This window comes from Aulostomus chinensis, chromosome 9 (assembly GCF_037954235.1).
Source record: "Aulostomus chinensis isolate RoL2024-O1b breed Wild chromosome 9, RoL_Achi_v1.0, whole genome shotgun sequence".
In the NCBI taxonomy this organism is placed as follows: domain Eukaryota; kingdom Metazoa; phylum Chordata; class Actinopteri; order Syngnathiformes; family Aulostomidae; genus Aulostomus; species Aulostomus chinensis.
In genome coordinates, this window is record NC_141328.1 from 17146828 (window position 1) to 17159446 (window position 12619).

At 40.9% G+C, this 12619-nt stretch overlaps 1 protein-coding gene across 1 annotated transcript in view; it reads right to left on the minus strand.

The window, feature by feature from the left end:
- Nucleotides 1-4744: 4744 nt before the first annotated feature.
- The window catches only part of ntsr1 (neurotensin receptor 1 (high affinity)), a 64460-nt gene continuing 56585 nt past the window's right edge, over nucleotides 4745-12619 (minus strand). Inside the window, exon 4 of the mRNA XM_086214012.1 lies at nucleotides 4745-8823. Within this exon, the coding sequence (XP_086070138.1) occupies nucleotides 8568-8823 (256 nt within the window). The 3' untranslated portion in view covers nucleotides 4745-8567. The remainder of the gene's footprint in view (nucleotides 8824-12619) is intronic.

Genomic DNA, 12619 nt, shown 5'->3' on the forward strand with positions numbered 1-12619 from the left:
TATTCAGTCACACTAGGATGTTTGTTGAAATAGACCTGGTGTGGAATAACCCCGGTTTAAAAAGGCAGCGCTGTAAGCTCTTCGTAGGATACCAGCTCAGAGGAACCTGCTGCCCTTTCATCTGCTACGCTTGCATCTAGACTTTATAGTCAAATGGCATTTGTTTGTATTTACAGAGGGATCACGATGAGGATTTAAGCAGGGGAGAAAATTACACATTGTTTCTCACATAATATGTATCGCAATGTAACACAGAGCTCTAGATTTCTCTCCGTGTGGTTTCCCCCTTCTTCTCTGTCTCTTCAGTGTCCTCTCGCTTCCATCCGCACATTTATGCCGACGAGCGATGGCTCACAGCAGCACCAGTCCACTGTCGCATGATTGGAACATTCTGCAATTGCAAATTCATGTGGAGGTTGTCTGTTTTTAATCATAAAAATAAATGTAATATCTTTTCAAATGAATACACAAAAAAGGAGAAATGCACAATTGGCACACACGAAACTATGAATTACTAATATTTTTGTTCCTGTATTTTCCCTCCCTTTGTGGTGTTCCGCATCGTGTTGTTACGTCTGCAGGAAAACAAATAAAAAGATTTTGAAGAAAAATTGAAAAAGTACACGATGCCATAGTCTCTCTGACTTTTATCACTGCAACACTTTGACTCCTCCTTGCAAGAGATGTCTGCCAATGAAAGTGTACTTTCTTTTTTCCATTTTTAAGCACAATTCTTTATCTGTTTCCTTCGTCAAAGGAGTATCTAAACCTATCAATGAAGCCACTAGAATGTCATTTGCAGTTTTCGCACTCAAGAAGTCTTCAAATAGTGTCAAAAGGACTCAGATCTTACTGTAGCTGCAGAGATGAACCACAGGTGACCCTGGGAATAATCCAAGACGGCCTTAGTAAATATCCCCCTTCGCTGGGCGTGAGCCTGCCCTCTCGCTGTTGGCTGACATCTATCAGTGCATCTAAACAAACAGCAGCCACAGACGCTGGTATTTACTACGATCTGTTTGCTTTCGTCAGAGGTTGACAGGTCAGTTCCATGTTATTCCCCAGTGAACTATGTAAGTAAGACACACGGCTGGTTTTAAAAGGTGGCAGCAGCCTTCTGTGCTGGATGCATCCGCTGGCTGAGTGACATTTGTTTTTTAAAGCCCTGAGCTATCAATTGTCATGAGTGTACATTAGGAAAGGTCAAACACGGTTCTGCTAAGTGCTGAGTGTATTTGTCTGTGTGGGGGTGCCTTTATTTAATTGTTTGTGTATTCTTGCAAGGCTGGGAGAGAGAAATCAAGAGAGCAAGAGAGAGAGAGGTAGCGCAAACTGCATAGTCCCAACATGGCAGTATATCATCTTTAATTTTTCTTCTTTTTTTTTTTTTAAACATTGATATGAAAGAACATTTGAGGAACGTGTGAAGTGCAGATAAATAATGGATGTGAATCATTCGTCAAAATACGTAAAATTCATATAAATACAATGAACACTGGCCAAGACACATTCAAGTTATAATACATCCATATACAGGTTGTACTGTGAAGAACACAGTACAGAAAAGGGATACGCACAGTACTGACTGATGTATTTTTTACATTTCATTCACTTCGGCTGCCTGTTTGAACTATCAGTTAGAAAATCTGTTGTTTCAGCCAAATGAAGAATAGATGACTTGACACAGATTCGACAACAAAGATACTGCACGAATAAAACAGAATTACAGTCTTCAACTAATACAAAGCAGAACTGACATCAAAACACAGTATTCACAAGAGTAATTGTAGTAAAAGAGAATATACACGGAGGCTTACATTTTTTTTTTTTGTTGCCGTGATGCACAATGAAACTGGTAGCAGTGTCAAGTATTTGTAACAGTACAAAGTAACAAAAGAATTAGCAGCAGTGTGTATTGTGTAAAAGTGGATTATTTCATTTCGTCATTTTTTTCATGTTGTTTTCTTTTTGAAGGAATGTGCTGACTTTTTTAGGAGATTTAGCTGAGATTAGCTGTTAATTAGCTTAGCGACATGAATGATAGTTGGTGCGCAAGTTAGCATACTTCCATTAAAGCCATGAAATGGAGCGTAGTGCAACAAAGCCTCTGCTGAAGGCCGCACCACTTCAGCTGGTGACCCGCGGACCTCCTTCCAACGTCCATCCTTTACTGGTGCTCATGTTGCCCTTGTTGCTGACTTGGCTCTGGAAAAACAGCAGTAGCCCCATAGGCTACAGAACATAACCATACTGACAAATACATTTTTCTTTTTGATGAAAGTTCTTCTATAATACCATTTACACACACACACACACACACACACACACAGACTGCGGAGGCTGCCATAAAACCTGCTCATGCAGGAGCAATTGGAGGTTTGGTTTCTTGCTCAAAGACACTTCAACAGGGTCACTGGGGGATGTCAGGATTGAACCAGCGATCCTTTGGTAAAAGACCAACCGCCCCTACTAGTTACAGCTGACTTTGTGGAGGAGGATTACTTCTGGACAAACCAAGATCCTGATCAATTTGAAAGAAAAAAAATGAGGAGGATGTGAGAGAGCAAAATGAAAGAACGCTAACTTGCCCAACTACTACCATTAATTTCGCTAAGCTAACGAGCATTCATGAGGACTCAGTGGGTTCCGTCTCCCTAATACAGGCATAGAGAAGGGAAGCTTACCTCTCATCTTGTCTGGCTCTGGGGAGGATGGACAATAGGCATGCTCCCCACAAAGTTGGCATATTCCTTTAATGGGAAAAACCTTGGGCGCTGAAAGGCTTGTTTTGTTGTTTTTTTCTCAGTACCAGCTGGACATCAATTTCTGTGAATAAAGCGTTCTAAGTGTTACCCATTCATCAGTCTCACTTGGTTCTATAAAAGCCGACAAATGTAGGAAAAAAAGCACAAGAGAAGCAGCGACTTGAGCAGAAGGGGCACTTTCATAATCCACATCAGTTGTAAGTTACAGGGCGCTATAGGAGGGAGCATACAAGTGCACCCATGGAGAAAATTGGTAACACAAGCAACGCTATCGCCGGCAGTCCGTTCATTTCCTACACTGATGAACATCACAGTCACACAAAACCCAATTCCTCTCACTGCGTACGTAAAAGACCTTGTTCAACAATCATGTGGCTTTCTGTCTGGAGCGTATAGGCTGCAGTATTATCAGGTACTTTTATCATATTCATATACAAGTTGGGAACCAAAACAGTCACTGGAGTTACACAGCAGTCAATACAACATCAAAACAAACAAATAACCCATATGTATGTACGAGTGCAAAGAGTGAACAGTACCCAAACTACTACAGGTGGTTCTTCTCTTCCGATACAAATATTTCAAAATGTTGCTTTGCCTACACTGAGACTGCAGTCATGGAAACCAAGGGGGGAAAAAAAAATGTCATTCATATAGCAAAATGATTTTTTTTCCATAAAGATCTGGTAATTTCTTTTTTTTCAGGAGGGGGTAGGATACTTCATTATTTTGAAAGGAAACTTAAAGATAATGGAGTCCTTTATTCATTCGTGTCTTATCTGCCAGTTGGGATTCGTATTGTGTTTTAATTGCAGTTCTTAAGAATCAACGCAAATGGAATCAGCGCCCAGATCTTTCAACAGTACAGGGAGAATAGCTTATGGTTCCAGCCCTGACTGGTAGACTGGTTTATACATCCGCGTTAAATCCTGGTACTGACATCGTAGCTCACGAGCGTTTATACTTCTGCAGTGTTCAGGCGGCACTGTATCTGCAATTACAATATCTGACCACTAGTTTGCAGAGGGGCTTCTGTGCTGCTCTGTTGGGTTTCTTCGTGCATTTTCAAATATGGCAGCTGAAACGGAACAAACAGCGCTCAGAGTTTCAGTTACCAATTTGCCAATGAATGCTTCATTCAGTGTAACTGTAACATTTTGGGAATGCTCCAGTAACATTTTTGGAAGTCCCCACTGAAATTAGCGGAGGGCTAACAGGAAGTAGCTGTACTCAGCAGGACTGTTTCATCCATAAAATGATTGTTAAATTCTTCAGAGCACAACACAATCCCCATGAAATGACATGTTTGCTTTCGGAAATTATTATCCTCGCACAAAGTAACATTTTGGGTTGTCCAGCAGAGCCAGTCAACAAAATTATTCATCCAAAAATTAGCAGACGGCTAACTGGAAGAACTCAGCACTGCCAAAAGAGCATTCTCAGTATGTCTCCTTCAGGCAGCACAGGAATGCTGCCATATTGACTACCGCCATTGGAGCATGGTCAGCTTTGACACCGGAAATTAAGACAAGGCACCAGAGCATCATTCAGCCCATCTTAACTTACTCTTCTACCTTCTTCTTTCACATGTTACATGTTCAACACCTGGGCCAAACTCACACGCATGGAAAACCCAGCCTTCAGGATTATTGGTGTTCCTACAAGCAATCTCACAGAGTGAAATGACAGGGCCAATCCATCCATTGCAACCTCAGCAGAACAGGATATCATACATCTACTCAAAGGACACCTTGCCCTGCTGGGAGCAGGTACAGAGGTCTGAGGTGCAGAAGGGCTTACTTTGAATAATGGCTGCCTGAATGAAAAGCTTCATTGAACAAAGCCTGAGTGTGGATGGTCATTGCATTTTTTGGACAGTATTTTGTGTTGCTATATATATATATATAATATAATATATATAATATATATATTATATATATATAATATATATTATATATATGCCATAAATTACAGCGTTGCTTTGGCCCAGAAGTATAAACCAAGCTCAAGATCTTAAGATATCACTATGCGTCAAGTGCATTGTGTACCGCGTAATGATCCTACATTTTAATTGAATGGGCTCCATCTGCCACTTTTCAAAAACTGAAACTCTAACAGCCAGATAGACAGTAATTGGACAACTGAGAGTTTCATTCATTAAACTACCTCTGTCGTTTTCCATCAGGATACATTAAAGTTACACAGAAATGGGAAATCTCGCCAGTCCTTCAGATTACAGAATGTCATGTGCTGCCTCGCCAAAGCATCTTAATCATCAAGGTACCGTCACAGCAGAGGCTGTTAAAACAAATGATGCTGCAGGGCATCAAATGCTGGTTTGTGGGGTTGTAGTTCGGTGTGTTTAAACCTACACAGTCAGTTTTTGGTTGCTGTTGTCTGTTAGATTAAAACTGTAGTGCGGAACACGGCATCATAGGTCCAATGGCAGGCTGATCTGTTGTCACGTGATGCGTCACAAAACTGAAATAACAAACGTCAAAATGCAGGAATTTACCTGAAAATTAGGTTATCTTTTGAAAAGACTATGCTGAAAAAACATGATGTATGGTCTTTCCAAGGGATTTGGAAATTAAAAAAAAAAAATGTAGTTGATCAAACTCACAATGTTTACATGTGTTAGTATGTAAAAAAATTTGATAAAAGGATAGAATTTTTTTTATACAGGTAATATCGATGACGGTAAATATCTGCCATCAGCTGTAAAATTTTGGCATATTTGATATTAGCAGTGTCTATAACCCATCCAATAATATGTATCTCTGTTAGGTTTGGTTTAAAATGCAGCACATTTATGGACCTTTTAGATTGAGGTATAGAAACTGCAATTTTTCACACTATTTGTAATAAAATACACATTTGCCTAAAAATCCATATAATGTTTGATTCACAATTTGAAGGGATTCAATTTTAAACTGTAATTGTAACAGTAAAGAGAAGTCAAGCATAGGTAAGTACTGTATACGAACACTGAGTTGGAGTTTTCTGAAAGCACAGGTGTGTCTGATACACTTGGTAAAGAGTGTTTGTACAAAAGGTAACACACACTGAGGGTGTGTGACAAACCCTGAGAAAAAGACCCCCCTGGCCGGAGACCTTACATCTAATTTCCTGCTCACCACACGAAAAGAACACTACTACCTGTCTCGGGAATTGGTGTTGATTCTTAACCCAGAATTTCCACCAGGCACAGCTGCGTTGTGACCTGCCTGCAGCGCCGATCATTTCCACCCTCCACACAATTGCACAGCTGCAATTTCCGCCGCGGACTTCTTTGTGGTCTCCAAGTATAAATGTTTCTATCACATACAGATAGAATTTTTTTATTTGGTTATATTGTGTCCTTTTTGCAATTAGAAGTTTGCACAAGGAGTGAACTGACCAGATTCACAATGCATTTGCCCGGGAGATTCCTGTCCTGCTCGATCAGCTCTGCGCAGATCGACACGCCTTCTGTCAAAAATAGACTTGATGTGTTTTCCTTGTGAGGCTGTGCTCTGCACTGCATTTAAGGCGTGTCCCAAAAGGGCTCTGTGGTAGAAACTGAAGCATTGTCTATAATGGCCGCCATCAGCTCCGGCTGTCGTGACGCGGCTGTAACGTGATGTAGCTGCTTCTGGTGGAAATTAAGGTTAACATAATTCTGTGCTAGCTGTCCCACGGTTTTCCCTATGAGGAGCGAATTGGATTGCCACTAAATGCTGTGCTCAAAATAAACCTCAATCTAAAACACCACCAATGAGATAAACAGCTGTACGTGTTGCCAAAGAACAGTGGTTCACAGCAGTCGCAGCTGCAACTAAATCGCTCTTGGTTCTCCCCATAGGGTCAGGTTTTTGCCTTAGCACCCTACCACTTCCCCTGGCTAACAATAAGTTACTGTACTTCTTATAATGATCCTCTTCCATTGTTTTACAGGCAATAAATCCTTTTCCCATTTCAAGGAGACAAGGAGTTTGCAACTTTGTGGCTGAAATGAAATAAATGAGCAGAAGCTACTGGCAGAGGCGCTAAGCTTTCTGTTCCTCCATGGATATTTTTGACAGTGGAGCCCTGACAGCTCGCTGTATGTGTGAAGCAGGTTTTGTGTTCCAATCAATGCCGATCAGTTGGAGCCAATTGATCCACACGGTCAAGTGCAAACATTTGAACTGTTAGTGCCGCGTCTTTGTCCACCCACTGACCTCCCATTTAAAAGCAGGACTAAACATAACATTTATGACATTCAAAAGTGACATTCTTGTTTGGTTTAAATGGTGAGACAAGAACTGATTAAGGTTGATGGAATTGTTCTCTTCAGAACAACCAAAGTTCTGGTATAAGCTAATAATGAAGACAGGAGGAGACAGGAGAAGAGACATTCGTTGTTAAAAAAAAAAGGGAAGGGGGGGGGGTGGGCAGGGACAGGTTCTGTACATGTTGGTGAACCTTACTTTAAAAAGGTCCACAACCTTCTCACCAAAATTTAATTTGTTCAGAACCCCCAAATTGGGTTGACGAGAGCCGTAATATAAACTGTGACTCTATCTCACAAGGGTTCCCTTCTTGCCATTTCAAAGCCTGCTGATACACCAGTGGTGTGTGCTGTTGAAGGCCCACTCAATAGCATCATGACGCCCACAGTTTCCGTTGTTCTAGTGACTACACAGTAAAGTTCCATCACTGTCTACAGTCTGTAGACAGTGATGGAACTTTACTGTGTAGTTTGCCCAAGTTTTTGCTAAAAATCCCGCCCTGGGTGGGAAATACGTTTTGCGAAAGGATGGACGCTAGTAATGATTTTCCAGTTTGAGAAATTGTTTGATGAGGCATCTACTGTTGAGTATGTCCCAGATAGCAGTCGCATTTGGACCTCGTTTGAGCCACGTTTGGCTCTTCTGCCTCTGATGTGGGCCAAATTTGACCCAAACATGAACCGTTATCAACGTTGGCTTTGAAAACAGGCATACAAATGTTACATGTAAACATTAATTACACTATTAGTCCAACCCCAACAATCAAGAAGAGTTTATTGATTCTGCTAGCTTCACTGGTTCTAAAACAAAGTGGCCAAAGTGAACAAAAGGAGTGTCATTCGGCCTGGGGAGTAGAGCTGCTAGTCCAGTAGACCTGGGTATTCTATTTAATAGTGGTGGGGTCAGTCGTCAGCCTCAGACAAGAATGATTAATCAAGGAACAGATTACTCACGCCCATCTTTAGCATAGAGGCCTCTCTGCTTGGCATGATTCTTTGGTTGTGCATTCCATCAAAGAAACAGTGGTTCAGCCCAAAACTGGTAAGATTAAACTCTTGAAGTGCAGCAGTTTTATAAACCTGAACCATTTCCTCCCACTGATTTAGTGAGGGGAAAAAGGGACAGTTCTGTATTCACCCATAGTTGCACAAAGGTTTGTTGCATTAGAACGTCTGTGACGGGGTCTTTTCAGGAGAACGTGGATGCTTAAACACTGACACATCAGAATCACTGACACTTTACAGCACCGAGCGCATGCGTCTGAAGTACATGCAATACCTTCTTGAAGAGTCTTCCCATATGTTCCTCCTTTTCTTCATCTTCCATCGTCACATTTAGTTTCGTATGATTCTTCAAACATTTCATGAACACACATAAAAACACAAATGTGTATCTGAAAGGAAATCACAGAGGTACTGAGAAGCACCTCAATGACTGATGATCTCTGTACTGGTCGCCAATCCACCCAGTAGCAGAATGACATTGGACCAGAAATAGTAAATTGATGGATTAAAGTATGTCAATGTAAATCCTTCACAGTCCAGCTCCATCAGTATGCTGTCTCTTTGATGATGTTGGTGGAGAGGGTGTGGTTACTGGAGATGCTGATGGAGTGGCGTGTCAGTGGGTAGCGGTGTCTCCTGGGCGAGTGGCGACAGGGCATGCAGATGTAGCGCAGCGTGGAGAAGAAGATCTGACGGTAGGTGGTGGACACCAGGTTGTATAGGACCGGATTGATGGCAGAGCTGACGTAGAACAGGGCGTTGGTCAGCATGTAGAAATAGTGGTAGAAGTCATACAGGCCACTGCGGGAGAACACAAGAGTCATTGTTGTCCTATTAAGCTAATTTTGATGAATTTGTACAACAGTTCTTAGAAATTACACACTGCCAGCTCGAAGGCTTGTTTCCGTGCCAGCCTGTCTGAAATCACACGCTCACAATGAACATGAATGAGTTGTTTCCACAACTGCAAAGACCACATCAGTAATCGAGGCATCAAACATCGACTACAATGATGGCTGCTTGTGCCAGAGTAGATAATCTAGTGAACCAGTGGAAACAGGTTGGTCAGTTCACACACACACACACACACACACGTGTATATATATATATATATATATATATATATATATATATATATATCTCTCTCCATACATCCATTGTCTTCTGCTTATTCCTGTTAAGGTTCATGGGGGGCTGGAGCCTATCCCAGCAGCCTTCAGGTGAGAGGCGGGGTTCACCCTGGACAGGTCACCAGTCCAGGGTGACACATAGAGACAGACAACCATTCACACTCACACTCACACCTACAGTCAATTTAGAGTATCAATCAGCCTCGTCCCCTCTTGATGTCTTTGGACTGTGGGAGGAAGCTGGAGTACCAGAGAGAACCCACGCAGGAACAGGGAGAACATGAAGACTCACACAGAAAGATTCCGTGCCCGAACCTGGAACCTTCTTACTGTGAGGCAACAGTGCTAACCACTGCACCACCATATTATATATATATATATATATATATATATATATATATATATATATATATATATATATATATATATATATATATAAAATCTCCTCTGGGACTTTGCTAAGGTTTGTGTAATATAGTCATTGAACAGGAAATTGACTGTGGGTATTATTTGTAGAATTTTACAAATTGTCCTCTATTCTCTAGCTGCTCTTCTCCACCAGCTGTATTGTGACTCAAACATTGTTATTATTTCTTCATTTTGTGATCCGTGACATATTTTTCAGTTGCAGAATACAAATTAGCCACAGCTCCGGTCTTGAGAGTTCTTTCAGGTCACTAATTATTAATTCTCTTCTTACAAGCCTTTTCTCTATCCACTGTGTCAGTCGGTGCTTTTATACCAGTTGTGTTTCTAAGATTACCTTTTTCCTTATATAACATTCAACTGTTTGATTTTTCACCAGTGATAGTTTAACTGAGGATATTTAGAGGATCATTCCGCTCAGCTTTGCTAGTTTTTACAAATGACCTGATAATTGTAGCAGAGAAAAGGAACTTGTCTCTGTAGACGCTATTGACTATGACATCCTGTTCTAGAGAGTGGAACATTTAATTTGTATTGGAGCCACTGCAGGAAGGTGCTTTGACTCGCATTCATCGGATCACTGTGGGTTTATACATGGTATACGATAAATCATCCGAGCAAAAAACGATTTCACATGGTTCTGAGATAGCAACTTCTCATCCTAGACCATCAAATTGCCACATTTTACCACATCTCACACACAAAAGGCTGATTTTGTCCACCAGTGGCACACACCAGCAGCTGTAGCAACCAGAATGTCAATTATCCTCGATGTAAATTGTTTCAGGTCACCCAACATGAGATTTTAAGGATGTGTGTGTTGTCCATTGCTTAATATTTAATATGCAAGCTGAAACATGAAGTGCTCTGAATAACCAGGGGGCCTTTTGCCTGCCTGCTTAAATATTTGCCAGTCATTCCTGTGAGTATTGAAGACAGGAGAGGAGCGGGGGTCAGAATGTTATGGCAGATGAGTTCAGTTTCACGGCAGGAAATGGAAACAATGAGGACAGCAAACAGGATGAGCTGGTGGATGATGCTAACCCTCCACAGCAGTGGCAGTGCAATAAAAGACAGAGGTTAGCATCTGCAGAGACCTCCATTCCTTCCTATCATTTAGCTTACTAGCTAACTTTTGTGTTAGAGTAGCTGAACGTGTTGTGGGGAGAGGCAACATGGAAAAACTGCAATGGAGCGATGAATAAAGAATTAGGAGTAACTATAAATATTAAGTTGTGTTTCTTAACATTGATGACATGATTTGAGCTACTGACCATTTTTAGCTCACTGTAACGCAAATGTTGGCTGTTCTCTCACTAGCCAGCAGGTGGCCAACGGTACCGTTAGCATCAGTCAGTCCGTGCACAGTCAGATTCATCTTCATTTCCATGCAGTACAAAAGCCGGTGTTTTTAACGTCACCTCTCAAGAATTAATTGACTTTTATGAATGTGTGTGTGTTTAGGTGGGTAGGGCTTGAGGGCAGAAGGTCGGTGCGCTGTAAATTTATTTTGTGGATTGGAAAACAAGTGGAATTCAGATTTTTTCCTCCTGGGCTGTCCAAATCACGTTTATGTATGGATATCTGTCAGTTCGTCTGTTGCGCTTCCCTGCCTGTTAAATTTACATATTGTTTAATTTTTATTTTTAACATTTTAGTTTAATCAAATTCTGTCTGCGTTCCAGCTCTGCATTAGGGTGCAGCTCCACTCCACTCCACTACCTGCCTTAACCCATCCACCCTGTTCAAACTCAGGAGAAACCCCAAGGGTGCATGGGGGTGTAATGCTACTTACACATTCTGTGGATTATCCTTACAATTTTTTCAGGCATGATCCAACAGGGATGAAGACAAACAGAAAATCATGTCTGGAACTGATCTCAGACGTATGAACCAAACACAACCAACCCCAACAGGCTACATGTGGATTAGAACCTCAGGCCGTTAATCTAAATTCTTTGATTTGTCCTTCTGTCTTTTAATAACGTGAGCTGTCCTGCAGCAAATCTTGAGAAAATGTTTGTGCACCTCCAACTTTAATTGGACCGGCTACTGAGTAGTTCTCTTTTGTTAAACCTCTCTTCACAACACTTTTTTTCAAAATGGCACTCTCCTAAATTGCACTTACATTTATTAATGTTGGTTTTATAATTGTGAACAACTTTTCTGCATTATTTCCTGTTCCTGGTTTTCATGTTTTTTATGTAAAGCACTTTGTAATTTGCATTTGAATCGTGGTTTATAAATAAGATTACTATTACTATGATTATTATTACTACTATTTATTGACTTACTTTGCACTACAGTTGATTGTACCTTAACAGGCTGAAATAATTTGCAATGGTAGAATTTTAACCTTTTTACAAAAATGTCTTTACAACCTCTGCTTTAAATGTTAATTTAATTATATTTATCTCAGCTGTAATTAATAAACATATTGGCGATTTAAGTCTCAGCAGAGGAGAATTGTTGAATGTGCCAAATTCTCTCTTTCTTTGTCAATCGAAGTTCACGGACGACAGCGTGGAGTTGCTTTTGCAGTTTTAATAACTCGGGGAAGATACACAAATACTGCAACGTTAAACGACACTGAAGGGACCGGAATAATTATAGATTTCAGCGTTCAGTGTTTTATCGGCACTTTTTAAAACAAATATGTCACTGATTTCTGTGCCGTCTTTCTTGCTGCAGTGTCAGTTTCTTATAAAATCAATCATCAAAATGGTGATGCATTGCAGGTTAAAAACACATGCAGGAAGCTGGGGAAGGGGGGGGGGGTGGTGGTGCTTCAACATGTTGACACAGATGTATTTTTCCCCACTGTCAGACCGAGTGTATGATTAATGTGGGCACATGCCACAAATTCCTGTCCTGCAGTGTTTGAGAGCAGAAAACTCTCGAAAGCAATTCTTCAACGAAAGGCAACTTGAGCCTGGAAACTTTTTCGACATCCAGCATGTCGTGTACGTGTAGGCGTTTAATCTCCGCCATGTTTAGAAAAACCTCCTGAGTCATTTGACTTAAGGACATTATCATTTTAT